The sequence below is a fragment of the Ascaphus truei genome, chromosome 1 (assembly GCF_040206685.1).
Source record: "Ascaphus truei isolate aAscTru1 chromosome 1, aAscTru1.hap1, whole genome shotgun sequence".
Classification (NCBI taxonomy): domain Eukaryota; kingdom Metazoa; phylum Chordata; class Amphibia; order Anura; family Ascaphidae; genus Ascaphus; species Ascaphus truei.
Window position 1 is genome coordinate 7,181,441 of NC_134483.1, and position 15,680 is coordinate 7,197,120.

The 15,680-nt window shown below is 57.4% G+C and overlaps 1 protein-coding gene across 4 annotated transcripts in view; it reads right to left on the reverse strand.

The window, feature by feature from the left end:
- Positions 1-15,680, reverse strand: part of LOC142472298 (phospholipid-transporting ATPase ID-like) — a 293,093-nt gene that overhangs the window by 71,122 nt on the left and 206,291 nt on the right. For 3 of the 4 annotated variants that reach the window (XM_075579339.1, XM_075579421.1, XM_075579500.1), the window contains exons 8-10: positions 10,735-10,805; positions 7,587-7,669; positions 4,452-4,610 (exon numbers count right to left, since the gene is read on the reverse strand). In XM_075579339.1, coding sequence (XP_075435454.1) covers positions 4,452-4,610; positions 7,587-7,669; positions 10,735-10,805 — 313 coding nt within the window. The remainder of the gene's footprint in view (positions 1-4,451; positions 4,611-7,586; positions 7,670-10,734; positions 10,806-15,680) is intronic. The other variant, XM_075579532.1, reaches the window with a different exon arrangement.

Below are 15,680 nucleotides of genomic sequence, written 5' to 3' on the forward strand. Positions count from 1 at the left end.
TAGCATGAGGTGACTGCGGGGAGTATAGCAGGAGGCGACTGCAGGGAGTATAGCAGGAGGTGACTGCAGGGAGTATAGCAGGAGGCGACTGCAGGGAGTATAGCAGGAGGTGACTGCAGGGAGAATAGCAGGAGGTGACTGCAGGGAATATAGCAGGAGGTGACTGCAGGGAGTATAGCAGGAGGTGACTGCAGGGAGTATAGCAGGAGGTGACTGCAGGGAGTATAGCAGGAGGTGACTGCAGGGAGTATAGCAGGAGGCGACTGCAGGGAGTATAGCAGGAGGCGACTGCAGGGAGTATAGCAGGAGGCGACTGCAGGGAGTATAGCAGGAGGCGACTGCAGGGAGTATAGCAGGAGGCGACTGCAGGGAGTATAGCAGGAGGTGACTGCAGGGAGTATAGCAGGAGGTGACTGCAGGGAGTATAGCAGGAGGTGACTGCAGGGAGTATAGCAGGAGGTGACTGCAGGGAGTATAGCAGGAGGCGACTGCAGGGAGTATAGCAGGAGGCGACTGCAGGGAGTATAGCAGGAGGCGACTGCAGGGAGTATAGCAGGAGGCGACTGCAGGGAGTATAGCAGGAGGCGACTGCAGGGAGTATAGCAGGAGGTGACTGCAGGGAGTATAGCAGGAGGTGACTGCAGGGAGTATAGCAGGAGGCGACTGCAGGGAGTATAGCAGGAGGCGACTGCAGGGAGTATAGCAGGAGGCGACTGCAGGGAGTATAGCAGGAGGCGACTGCGGGGAGTATAGCAGGAGGCGACTGCAGGGAGTATAGCAGGAGGCGACTGCGGGGAGTATAGCAGGAGGCGACTGCAGGGAGTATAGCAGGAGGCGACTGCGGGGAGTATAGCAGGAGGCGACTGCAGGGAGTATAGCAGGAGGCGACTGCGGGGAGTATAGCAGGAGGCGACTGCAGGGAGTATAGCAGTAGGTGACTGCGGGGAGTATAGCAGGAGGTGACTGCAGGGAGAATAGCAGGAGGTGACTGCAGGGAGAATAGCAGGAGGTGACTGCAGGGAGTATAGCAGGAGGTGACTGCAGGGAGTATAGCAGGAGGCGACTGCAGGGAGTATAGCAGGAGGTGACTGCAGGGAGTATAGCAGGAGGTGACTGCAGGGAGTATAGCAGGAGGTGACTGCAGGGAGTATAGCAGGAGGCTGCAGGGAGTATAGCAGGAGGTGACTGCAGGGAGTATAGCAGGAGGTGACTGCAGGGAGTATAGCAGGAGGTGACTGCAGGGAGTATAGCAGGAGGCTGCAGGGAGTATAGCAGGAGGTGACTGCAGGGAGTATAGCAGGAGGTGACTGCAGGGAGTATAGCAGGAGGTGACTGCAGGGAGTATAGCAGGAGGTGACTGCAGGGAGAATAGCAGGAGGTGACTGCAGGGAGTATAGCAGGAGGCGACTGCAGGGAGTATAGCAGGAGGTGACTGCAGGGAGTATAGCAGGAGGTGACTGCAGGGAGAATAGCAGGAGGTGACTGCAGGGAGTATAGCAGGAGGTGACTGCAGGGAGTATAGCAGGAGGTGACTGCAGGGAGTATAGCAGGAGGCGACTGCAGGGAGTATAGCAGGAGGCGACTGCAGGCAGTATAGCAGGAGGCGACTGCAGGGAGTATAGCAGGAGGCGACTGCAGGGAGTATAGCAGGAGGCGACTGCAGGGAGTATAGCAGGAGGCGACTGCAGGGAGTATAGCAGGAGGCGACTGCAGGGAGAATAGCAGGAGGTGACTGCAGGGAGTATAGCAGGAGGCGACTGCAGGGAGTATAGCAGGAGGTGACTGCAGGGAGTATAGCAGGAGGTGACTGCAGGGAGAATAGCAGGAGGTGACTGCAGGGAGTATAGCAGGAGGTGACTGCAGGGAGAATAGCAGGAGGTGACTGCAGGGAGTATAGCAGGAGGTGACTGCAGGGAGTATAGCAGGAGGTGACTGCAGGGAGAATAGCAGGAGGTGACTGCAGGGAGTATAGCAGGAGGTGACTGCAGTGAGAATAGCAGGAGGTGACTGCAGGGAGTATAGCAGGAGGTGACTGCAGGGAGTATAGCAGGAGGTGACTGCAGGGAGTATAGCAGGAGGTGACTGCAGGGAGTATAGCAGGAGGCTGCTGCAGGGAGTATAGCAGGAGGTGACTGCAGGGAGTATAGCAGGAGGTGACTGCAGGGAGTAAAGCAGGAGGTGACTGCAGGGACACATTACCGCCGGTGTTTGGGAGAGTGACGCCCTGACACGTTACCGCCGGTGTTTGGGAGAGTGACGCCCTGACACGTTACCGCCGGTGTTTGGGAGAGTGACGCCCCTAACGACTCCCTGACACGTTACCGCCGGTGTTTGGGAGAGTGACGCCACTAACGACTCCCTGACACGTTACCGCCGGTGTTTGGGAGAGTGACGCCCCTAACGACTCCCTGACACGTGACTGCCAGTCTTTGGGAGAGTGACGCCCCTAGCGACTCCCTGACACGTCACCGCCGGTGTTTGGGAGAGTGACGCCCTGACACGTGACCGCCGGTGTTTGGAAGAGTGACGCCCCTAACGACTCCCTGACACGTCACCGCAGGTGTTTGGGTGAGTGACGCCCCTAGCGACTCCCTGACACGTCACCGCCGGTGTTTGGGAGAGTGACGCCCCTAGCGACTCCCTGACACGTCACCGCCGGAGTTTGGGAGAGTGACGCCCCTAGCGACTCCCTGACACGTCACCGCCGGTGTTTGGGACTGTGACGCCCCTAACGACTCCCTGACACGTTACCGCCGGTGTTTGTGAGAGTGACGCCCTGACACGTGACTGCCGGTGTTTGGGAGAGTGACTCCCGGACACGTTACCGCCGGTGTTTGGGAGAGTGACTCCCTGACACGTTACCGCCGGTGTTTGGGAGAGTGACGCCCCTAGCGACTCCCTGACACGTCACCGCCGGTGTTTGGGAGAGTGACGCCCCTAGCGACTACCTGACACGTTACCGCCGGTGTTTTGGAGAGTGACGCCCCTAGCGACTCCCTGACACGTTACCGCCGGTGTTTGGGAGAGTGACGCCCCTAGCGACGCCCTGACATGTTACCGCCGGTGTTTGGGAGAGTGACGCCCCTAGCGACGCCCTGACACGTTACCGCCGGTGTCTGGGAGAGTGACACCCCTAGCGACGCCCTGACACGTTACCGCCGGTGTTTGGGAGAGTGACGCCCCTAGCGACGCCCTGACACGTTACCGCCGGTGTTTGTGAGAGTGACACCCTGACACGTGACTGCCGGTGTTTGGGAGAGTGACGCCCTGACACGTGACCGCCTGTGTTTGGGAGAGTGACGCCCCTAGCGACTCCCTGACACGTGACTGCCGGTGTTTGGGAGAGTGACGCCCCTAGCGACGCCCTGACACGTTACCGCCGGTGTTTGTGAGAGTGACACCCTGACACGTGACTGCCGGTGTTTGGGAGAGTGACGCCCTGACACGTGACCGCCGGTGTTTGGGAGAGTGACACCCCTAGCGACGCCCTGACACGTTACCGCCGGTGTTTGGGAGAGTGACGCCCCTAGCGACTCCCTGACACGTCACCGCCGGTGTTTGTGAGAGTGACACCCTGACACGTGACTGCCGGTGTTTGGGAGAGTGACGCCCTGACACGTGACCGCCTGTGTTTGGGAGAGTGACGCCCCTAGCGACTCCCTGACACGTGACTGCCGGTGTTTGGGAGAGTGACGCCCCTAGCGAATCCCTGACACGTCACCGCCGGTGTTTGGGAGAGTGAAGCCCCTAGCGACTCCCTGACACGTCACCGCCGGTGTTTGGGAGAGTGACGCCCCTAGCGACTCCCTGACATGTTACCGCCAATGTTTGGGAGAGTGACGCCCCTAGCGACTCCCTGACACGTTACCGCCGGTGTTTGGGAGAGTGACGCCCCTAGCGACGCCCTGACACGTCACCGCCGGTGTTTGGGAGAGTGACGCCCCTAGCGACTCCCTGACATGTTACCGCCGGTGTTTGGGAGAGTGACGCCCCTAGCGACTCCCTGACACGTTACCGCCGGTGTTTGGGAGAGTGACGCCCCTAGCGACGCCCTGACACGTCACCGCCGGTGTTTGGGAGAGTGACGCCCCTAGCGACGCCCTGACACGTTACCGCCGGTGTTTGGGAGAGTGACGCCCCTAGCGACTCCCTGACACGTGACCTATGGTGTTTGGGAGAGTGACGCCCCTAGCGACGCCCTGACACGTGACCGCCGGTGTTTGGGAGAGTGACGCCCCTAGCGACGCCCTGACACGTGACCTATGGTGTTTGGGAGAGTGACGCCCCTAGCGACGCCCTGACATGTCACCGCCGGTGTTTGGGAGAGTGACGCCCCTAGCGACGCCCTGACATGTCACCGCCGGTGTTTGGGAGAGTGACGCCCCTAGCGACGCCCTGACACGTGACTGCCGGTGTTTGGGAGAGTGACGCCCTGGGGTTTCCCTCCTTACCTGCGTAGATAACGATCCCGAAGCACCAGTCGGTGTTGCGCAGGGTGCAGCCGCGCAGCAGGATCTTGTTGTTGTCCAGAGAGAATTTCTCCCCTTGGTGGGTCAGCGTCCCGGTGAAGGTGTCCAGCTTGTTATTGGGAGCTTCACACATCACTTCCCCTACAGGAACACGCACAGCCCAGTGACTCGCGTGTACACACACACTATGCACAGGAAGCACGCGTGTTCCCATCACACACACACACTATGCACAGGAAGCACGCATGTTCCCATCACACACACACTATGCACAGGAAGCACGCGTGTTCCCATCACACACACACACACACACACACACTATGCACAGGAAGCACGCATGTTCCCATCACGCACACACACTATGCACAGGAAGCACGCATGTTCCCATTACACACACACACTATGCACAGGAAGCACGTGTGTTCCCATTACCCACGCACACTATGCACAGGAAGCACGCATGTTCCCATCACACACACACTATGCACAGGAAGCACGCGTGTTCCCATCACACACACACACACACACACACTATGCACAGGAAGCACGCATGTTCCCATCACGCACACACACTATGCACAGGAAGCACGCATGTTCCCATTACACACACACACTATGCACAGGAAGCACGTGTGTTCCCATTACCCACGCACACTATGCACAGGAAGCACGCATGTTCCCATCATGCACACACAGTATGCACAGGAAGCACGCGTGTTCCCATCACGCACACACCGTATGCACAGGAAGCACGCGTGTTTCCATCATGCACACACAGTATGCACATGAGGCTTGCATGTTCCCATCATGCACACACAGTATGCACAGGAGCCTCGCGTGTTCCCATCACGCACACACAGTATGCACAGGAAGCACGTGTGTTCCCATCATGCACACACAGTATGCACATGAGGCTCGAATGTTCCCATCATGCACACACAGTATGCACAGGAGCCTCGCGTGTTCCAATCACACACACACACTATGCACAGGAGGCCCGCGTGTTCCCATCACGCACACACAGTATGCACAGGAAGCACGTGTGTTCCCATCATGCACACACAGTATGCACAGGAGCATCGCGTGTTCCCATCACGCACACACAGTATGCACAGTATGCACAGGAGCCTCGCGTGTTCCCATCACACACAGACACACACTATGCACAGGAGGCCCGCGTGTCCCCATCATGCACACACAGTATGCACAGTATGCACGCATGTTCCCATCACGCACACACAGTATCCACAGGAGGCACACGTGTTCCCATCACGCACACACAGTATGCACAGGAGCATCGCGTGTTCCCATCACGCACACACACTATCCACAGGAGGCCCGCGTGTCCCCATCACGCGCACACAGCATGCACAGCATGCACGCGTGTTCCCATCACACACACAGTATGCACAAGAAGCATGCGTGTTCCCATCACGCACACACAGTATGCAAAGGAGGCCCGCGTGTTCCCATCACACACACACACACTATGCACAGGAGGCCCGCGTGTCCCCATCACGCACACACACTATGCACAGGAAGCACGCGTGTCCCCATCACGCACACACACTATGCACAGGAGGCACACGTGTTCCCATCACACACACAGTATGCACAGGAAGCATGCGTGTTCCCATCACGCACACACAGTATTCAAAGGAGGCACGCGTGTTCCCATCACACACACACACTATGCACAGGAGGCCCGCGTGTCCCCATCATGCACACACAGTATGCACGCTTGTTCCCATCACACACACAGTATGCGCAGGAGCCTCGCATGTTCCCATCACACACATACACACACACTATGCACAGGAGCCTCACGTGTTCCCATCACACACATACAGTATGCACAGGAGGCTCACGTGTTCGCATGTCCCCATCACACACACACACACTATGCACAGGAGCCTCACGTGTTCCCATCACAAACATACAGTATGCACAGGAGGCTCGCGTGCTCGCATGTCCCCATCACACATACACACACACACAGTATGTACAGGAGGCCCGCATGTTCGCATGTCCCCATCACACACATACATTATGCACAGGAGCCTCGCGTGTTCCCATCACACACATACATAATGCACAGGAGCCTCGCGTGTTCCCATCACACACATACATTATGCACAGGAGCCTCGCGTGTTCCCATCACACACACACTATGCACAGGAGGCCCGCGTGTCCCCATCACGCACACACAGTATGCACGCATGTTCCCATCACGCACACACAGTATGCAAAGGAGGCACGCGTGTTCCCATCACACACACACTATGCACAGGAGGCCCGCGTGTCCCCATCATGTACACACAATATGCACGCGTGTTCCCATCACACACACAGTATGCACAGGAGCATCACGTGTTCCCATCACACACTCAGTATGCACAGGAGCATCGCGTGTTCCCATCACACACACACACTATGCACAGGAGGCCCGCGTGTCCCCATCATGCACACACAGTATGCACGCGTGTTCCCATCACACACAGTATGCGCAGGAGCCTCGCATGTTCCCATCACACACATACACACACACTATGCACAGGAGCCTCACGTGTTCCCATCACACACATACAGTATGCACAGGAGGCTCGCGTGTCCCCATCACACATACAGTACGCACAGGAGGCTGGCGTGTTCGCGTCTCCCTATCACACACAGTATGTTCACGTGTCCCCATCACACACATACTGTATGCAGAGGAGGCTCGCGTGTCCCCATTACACACATACAGTATGCACAGGAGGCTCGCGTGTCCCCATCACACACATACAGTATGCACTGGAGACTCACGTGCTCTCATCACACATACAGTATGCACAGGAGGCTCGCGTTTTCGCATGTCCCCTCACACACATACAGTATGCACAGGAGGCTCGCGTGTTCGCATGTCCCATCACACACATACAGTATGCACAGGAGGCTCGCGTGTTTGCATGTCCCATCACACACATACAGTATGCACAGGAGGCTCGCGTGTTCGCATGTCCCCTCACACACATACAGTATGCACAGGAGGCTCGCGTGTTCACGTGTTCACATGTCCCATCACACACATACAGTATGTACAGGAACAAATGTCCTTCTGTTCAGTAATAGACTAACCATGGAACTGTGACAGCTGCAAGACGTCCTCCCCCATGTCCCCGGTCACCGTCAGGGACTGCTTCACTTTCAGATTGGTTTCCCTGTAACAACAAAGTATCATTACAGCCGGCGCAATGGGAGAAATTCTCATGTAAGCAGGGTCATGGGATTAACAGAGTCCGGTATCTACACCGCCTGCAGGGGCTCGGACCCGAAAAGGCTTCCTTAGGACCAGACATCTTCACAGAGGCCACATCACTAAAAAGCCTGTATGTCCAGAGAACGGAGAGGTGCAGTATGCCCGGGTCTGCCATGCACTACTTCCCAGAGAACGGAGAGGTGCAGTATGCCCGGGTCTGCCATGCACCACTTCCCAGAGAACGGAGAGGTGCAGTATGCCCGGGTCTGCCATGCACCACTTCCCAGGGAACGGAGAGGTGCAGTATGCCCGGGTCTGCCATGCACTACTTCCCAGAGAACGGAGAGGTGCAGTATGCCCGGGTCTGCCATGCACCACTTCCCAGAGAACGGAGAGGTGCAGTATGCCCGGGTCTGCCATGCACCGCTTCCCAGAGAACGGAGAGGTGCAGTATGCCCGGGTCTGCCATGCACCGCTTCCCAGAGAACGGAGAGGTGCAGTATGCCCGGGTCTGCAATGCACCTCTTCCCAGAGAACGGAGAGGTGCAGTATGCCCGGGTCTGCCATGCACCACTTCCCAGAGAACGGAGAGGTGCAGTATGCCCGGGTCTGCCATGCACCACTTCCCAGAGAACGGAGAGGTGCAGTATGCCCGGGTCTGCCATGCACCGCTTCCCAGAGAACGGAGAGGCGCAGTATGCCCGGGTCTGCCATGCACCACTTCCCAGAGAACGGAGAGGTGCAGTATGCCCGGGTCTGCCATGCACCGCTTCCCAGAGAACGGAGAGGTGCAGTATGCCCGGGTCTGCCATGCACCGCTTCCCAGAGAACGGAGAGGCGCAGTATGCCCGGGTCTGCCATGCACCGCTTCCCAGAGAACGGAGAGGTGCAGTATGCCCGGGTCTGCCATGCACCGCTTCCCAGAGAACGGAGAGGTGCAGTATGCCCGGGTCTGCCATGCACCACTTCCCAGAGAACGGAGAGGTGCAGTATGCCCGGGTCTGCCATGCACCGCTTCCCAGAGAACGGAGAGGTGCAGTATGCCCGGGTCTGCCATGCACCACTTCCCAGAGAACGGAGAGGTGCAGTATGCCCGGGTCTGCCATGCACTACTTCCCAGAGAACGGAGAGGTGCAGTATGCCCGGGTCTGCCATGCACCACTTCCCAGAGAACGGAGAGGTGCAGTGTGCCCGGGTCTGCCATGCACCACTTCCCAGAGAACGGAGAGGTGCAGTATGCCCGGGTCTGCCATGCACCACTTCCCAGAGAACGGAGAGGTGCAGTATGCCCGGGTCTGCCATGCACCACTTCCCAGAGAACGGAGAGGTGCAGTATGCCCGGGTCTGCCATGCACCACTTCCCAGAGAACGGAGAGGTGCAGTATGCCCGGGTCTGCCATGCACTACTTCCCAGAGAACGGAGAGGTGCAGTATGCCCGGGTCTGCCATGCACCACTTCCCAGAGAACGGAGAGGTGCAGTATGCCCGGGTCTGCCATGCACCACTTCCCAGAGAACGGAGAGGTGCAGTATGCCCGGGTCTGCCATGCACCACTTCCCAGGGAACGGAGAGGTGCAGTATGCCCGGGTCTGCCATGCACTACTTCCCAGAGAACGGAGAGGTGCAGTATGCCCGGGTCTGCCATGCACCACTTCCCAGAGAACGGAGAGGTGCAGTATGCCCGGGTCTGCCATGCACCGCTTCCCAGAGAACGGAGAGGTGCAGTATGCCCGGGTCTGCCATGCACCGCTTCCCAGAGAACGGAGAGGTGCAGTATGCCCGGGTCTGCCATGCACCGCTTCCCAGAGAACGGAGAGGTGCAGTATGCCCGGGTCTGCCATGCACTACTTCCCAGAGAACGGAGAGGTGCAGTATGCCCGGGTCTGCCATGCACCACTTCCCAGAGAACGGAGAGGTGCAGTATGCCCGGGTCTGCCATGCACCGCTTCCCAGAGAACGGAGAGGTGCAGTATGCCCGGGTCTGCCATGCACCACTTCCCAGAGAACGGAGAGGTGCAGTATGCCCGGGTCTGCCATGCACCACTTCCCAGGGAACGGAGAGGTGCAGTATGCCCGGGTCTGCCATGCACCACTTCCCAGAGAACGGAGAGGTGCAGTATGCCCGGGTCTGCCATGCACCACTTCCCAGAGAACGGAGAGGTGCAGTATGCCCGGGTCTGCAATGCACCACTTCCCAGAGAACGGAGAGGTGCAGTATGCCCGGGTCTGCCATGCACCACTTCCCAGAGAACGGAGAGGTGCAGTATGCCCGGGTCTGCCATGCACCACTTCCCAGAGAACGGAGAGGTGCAGTATGCCCGGGTCTGCCATGCACCACTTCCCAGAGAACGGAGAGGTGCAGTATGCCCGGGTCTGCCATGCACCACTTCCCAGAGAACGGAGAGGTGCAGTATGCCCGGGTCTGCCATGCACCGCTTCCCAGAGAACGGAGAGGTGCAGTATGCCCGGGTCTGCCATGCACCACTTCCCAGGAGAATATTTGGGGAAAGGACGTATGTCTGATTTTGAAATATAAACACATTATACTTGACACTGGGTCTCTCTATATACAGGCCTCCCGCTCTGTACCCCTCACACCGGCACGCTCATTCCTTACCCGTGTACACTTCGTATTGCTGTGTGACACTAACGTCGGCCCGGACACCTCACACTCGCGCCACCAACACCCAACTTATGTTACTGTTTCTGCTTTCCATGTTACTCTGTGTCACACACTCGTTTACCTCTGTATAGCCACACTTACTAGGGTGTAATTCCTGTATAAATATGTTATTTCACTACACCTGTCTGCAGAAGGCACCTTTCTGGGCCAGGAAGCTCGCACTCTAACTATTAAAGGTATCCCTCCCACCGTACCTGTGTGTGCCTATTCGGCGGCCTCCCCCACCTCTCACATTGCTAGTACGTTTCAGAACCCATTGGGCGCTGGATAATGTCCCCGCCGTCTCCCGATGAAGATGTGCTGACAAAGCAACGTCAACATGGGCCTGAAGAAGCCGGACTTACCCGTCGAGCTCGGCCGTCTCTATGTACACCAGGCTGTTGGGTTCACTGCTCGATAGTAACAGCAGATCTGCCTAAACACAAGAGAGCGTGAGACAGTGGGGGGGAGGCGGGGGGTGGGGGGGGCGGGGGGCAGAGCGATCCTGAGACGTCGGGCGGGGGGGGGGGAACTCCCTGATTATCTGGGTTCTGCACTGATCATCGTACCGTATCATACGTGTGAAATCCAGACTGACCCCGGAAATCAGGACTGGGGGGGGGGGGGGGGATTTAAAGACAGAAGGTGCAGCTCCCAAACCCCTCTCCTGTCACACGCTCACCCACATGTGCGGGCTTAACCCTGCCGCTGCCAGAGAGGCCTGCAGGACCTGGAGTCCAGGAGCGGGTTACTCGGGATATCCCCGCTTCAGTACAGGTGGCTCAGTCAAAGCCCGAGCCTCTGATTGAGCCACCTGTGCTGAAGCGGGAGCTGATTAAGGTGAGATATCCTGAAAACCTGACCTGTTTGGGAGAGAAAGGGTGGGGGGGGGGGGCGCGCGGGAGGACTGCAGTTGAGCGCCCCTGTCTTATTGAAACAATGAGTATACTGCAGGTACTGTGTCGCCACTTAGTGAGGGGGAGCGGGAGCACTGTGACATGGACGCCAGGCAGGGAGCTCACCAGGGAGCTGACCAGGGAGCTCACCAGGGAGCTGACCAGGGAGCTGAGCAGGGTGCTGACCAGGGAGCTGAGCAGGGTGCTGACCAGGGAGCTGACCAGGGTGCTGACCAGGGAGCGGACCAGGGTGCTGACCAGGGAGCTGACCAGGGTGCTCATCAGGGAGCTGACCAGGGAGCTGACCAGGGAGCTGACCAGGGAGCTGACCAGGGTGCTGACCAGGGAGCTCACCAGGGAGCTGACCAGGGAGCTGACCAGGGTGCTGACCAGGGAGCTGACCAGGGTGCTGACCAGGGTGCTGACCAGGGAGCTGACCAGGGTGCTGACCAGGGAGCTGACCAGGGTGCTGACCAGGGAGCTGACCAGGGAGCTGACCAGGGAGCGGACCAGGGAGCGGACCAGGGTGCTGACCAGGGAGCGGACCAGGGTGCTGACCAGGGTGCTGACCAGGGTGCTGACCAGGGTGCTGACCAGGGTGCTGACCAGGGTGCTGACCAGGGAGCTGACCAGGGAGCTGACCAGGGTGCTGACCAGGGAGATGACCAGGGTGCTGACCAGGGTGCTGACCAGGGTGCTGACCAGGGTGCTGACCAGGGAGCTGACGTCTCCAGCGCACTTTGGGGGACTCAGTCAGGGAGAATACTAACCAATGCTTAACCCCTAAACAGCCAGACCGCCCAGCAACACATTGTTCTTTAGACATACAGGGTTAAATGCTGCAAGCATACCGTGTAATAGGATTTGCCCGTGTGTCCCCTCTCACATGTCCAGTAATACAGCTTCCCGTGTTGCGTGTGTCCCCTCTCACATGTCCAGTAATACAGCTTCCCGTGTTCCGTGTGTCCCCTCTCACATGCCCAGTAACAGAGCTTCCCGTGTATCCCCTCTCACATGCCCAGTAATACAGCTTCCCGTGTTCCGTGTGTCCCCTCTCACATGCCCAGTAATACAGCTTCCCGTGATCCGTGTATCCCCTCTCACATGTCCAGTAATACAGCTTCCCGTGTTGCGTGTGTCCCCTCTCACATGCCCAGTAATACAGCTTCCCGTGTTCCGTGTATCCCCTCTCACATGCCCAGTAACAGAGCTTCCCGTGTATCCCCTCTCACATGCCCAGTAATACAGCTTCCCGTGTTCCGTGTGTCCCCTCTCACATGCCCAGTAATACAGCTTCCCGTGATCCGTGTATCCCCTCTCACATGTCCAGTAATACAGCTTCCCGTGTTCCGTGTGTCCCCTCTCACATGCCCAGTAATACAGCTTCCCGTGTTCCGTGTATCCCCTCTCAAATGCCCAGTAATACAGCTTCCCGTGTTGCGTGTGCCCCCTCTCACATGTCCAGTAATACAGCTTCCCGTGTTGCGTGTCCCCTCTCACATGTCCAGTAATACAGCTCCCGTGTTCCGTGTGTCCCCTCTCACATGCCCAGTAATACAGCTCCCGTGTTGCGTGTATCCCCTCTCACATGGCCAGTAATACAGATTCCCGTGTTGCGTGTGTCCCCTCTCACATGCCCAGTAATACAGCTTCCGTGTTCCGTGTGTCCCCTCTCACATGCCCAGCAATACAGCTTCCCGTGTTGCGTGTGTACACTCTCACATGTCCAGTAATACAGCTACCCGTGTTCCGTGTTTCCCCTCTCACATGTCCAGTAATACAGCTTCCCGTGTTCCGTGTGTCCCCTCTCACATGCCCAGTAATACAGCTTCCCGTGATCCATGCGTCCCCTCTCACATGCCCAGTAATACAGCTTCCCGTGTTGCGTGTGTCTCCTCTCACATGTCCAGTAATACAGCTTCCTGTGTTGCGTGTCCCCTCTCACATGCCCAGTAATACAGCTTCCCGTGTTGCGTGTGTCCCCTCTCACATGTCCAGTAATACAGCTTCCCGTGTTCCGTGTGTCCCCTCTCACATGCCCAGTAACAGAGCTTCCCGTGTATCCCCTCTCACATGCCCAGTAATACAGCTTCCCGTGTTCCGTGTGTCCCCTCTCACATGCCCAGTAATACAGCTTCCCGTGATCCGTGTATCCCCTCTCACATGTCCAGTAATACAGCTTCCCGTGTTGCGTGTGTCCCCTCTCACATGCCCAGTAATACAGCTTCCCGTGTTCCGTGTATCCCCTCTCACATGCCCAGTAACAGAGCTTCCCGTGTATCCCCTCTCACATGCCCAGTAATACAGCTTCCCGTGTTCCGTGTGTCCCCTCTCACATGCCCAGTAACAGAGCTTCCCGTGTATCCCCTCTCACATGCCCAGTAATACAGCTTCCCGTGTTCCGTGTGTCCCCTCTCACATGCCCAGTAATACAGCTTCCCGTGATCCGTGTATCCCCTCTCACATGTCCAGTAATACAGCTTCCCGTGTTCCGTGTGTCCCCTCTCACATGCCCAGTAATACAGCTTCCCGTGTTCCGTGTATCCCCTCTCAAATGCCCAGTAATACAGCTTCCCGTGTTGCGTGTGCCCCCTCTCACATGTCCAGTAATACAGCTTCCCGTGTTGCGTGTCCCCTCTCACATGTCCAGTAATACAGCTCCCGTGTTCCGTGTGTCCCCTCTCACATGCCCAGTAATACAGCTCCCGTGTTGCGTGTATCCCCTCTCACATGGCCAGTAATACAGATTCCCGTGTTGCGTGTGTCCCCTCTCACATGCCCAGTAATACAGCTTCCGTGTTCCGTGTGTCCCCTCTCACATGCCCAGCAATACAGCTTCCCGTGTTGCGTGTGTACACTCTCACATGTCCAGTAATACAGCTACCCGTGTTCCGTGTTTCCCCTCTCACATGTCCAGTAATACAGCTTCCCGTGTTCCGTGTGTCCCCTCTCACATGCCCAGTAATACAGCTTCCCGTGATCCATGCGTCCCCTCTCACATGCCCAGTAATACAGCTTCCCGTGTTGCGTGTGTCTCCTCTCACATGTCCAGTAATACAGCTTCCTGTGTTGCGTGTCCCCTCTCACATGCCCAGTAATACAGCTTCCCGTGTTCCGTGTGTCCCCTCTCAAATGCCCAGTAATACAGCTTCCCGTGTTGCGTGTCCCCTCTCACATGCCCAGTAATACAGCTCCCGTGTTCCGTGTATCCCCTCTCACATGCCCAGTAATAAAGCTTCCTGTGTTGCGTGTATCCCCTCTCACATGGCCAGTAATACAGATTCCCGTGTTGCGTGTGTCCCCTCTCACATGCCCAGTAATACAGCTTCCCGTGTTCGGTGTGTCCCCTCTCACATGCCCAGTAATACAGCTTCCCGTGTTGCGTGTGTATCCCCTCACATGTCCAGTAATACAGCTACCCGTGTTCCGTGTATCCCCTCTCACATGTCCAGTAATACAGCTTCCCGTGTTCCGTGTGTCACCTCTCACATGTCCAGTAATACAGCTTCCCGTGTGTCCCCTCTCACATGCCCAGTAATACAGCTTCCCGTGATCCATGTGTCCCCTCTCACATGCCCAGTAATTCAGCTTCCCATGTTCCGTGTGTCCCCTCTCACATGCCCAGTAATACAGCTTCCCGTGTTCCGTGTGTCCCCTCTCACATGCCCAGTAATACAGCTTTCCGTGTTCCGTGTGTCCCCTCTCACATGCCCAGTAATACAGCTTCCCGTATTCCGTGTGTCCCCTCTCAAATGCCCAGTAATACAGCTTCCCGTGTTGCGTGTATCCCCTCTCACATGGCCAGTAATACAGCTTCCCGTGTTCCGTGTGTCCCCTCTCACATGCCCAGTAATACAGCTTCCCGTGATCCGTGTATCCCCTCTCACATGTCCAGTAATACAGCTTCCCGTGTTCCGTGTGTCCCCTCTCACATGCCCAGTAATACAGCTTCCCGTGTTCCGTGTGTCCCCTCTCAAATGCCCAGTAATACAGCTTCCCGTGTTGCGTGTGCCCCCTCTCACATGTCCAGTAATACAGCTTCCCGTGTTGCGTGTCCCCTCTCACATGTCCAGTAATACAGCTCCCGTGTTCCGTGTGTCCCCTCTCACATGCCCAGTAATACAGCTCCCGTGTTGCGTGTATCCCCTCTCACATGGCCAGTAATACAGATTCCCGTGTTGCGTGTGTCCCCTCTCACATGCCCAGTAATACAGCTTCCCGTGTTCCGTGTGTCCCCTCTCACATGCCCAGCAATACAGCTTCCCGTGTTGCGTGTGTCCCCTCTCACATGTCCAGTAATACAGCTACCCGTGTTCCGTGTTTCCCCTCTCACATGTCCAGTAATACAGCTTCCCGTGTTCCGTGTGTCCCCTCTCACTTGCCCAGTAATACAGCTTCCCGTGTTCCGTGTGTCC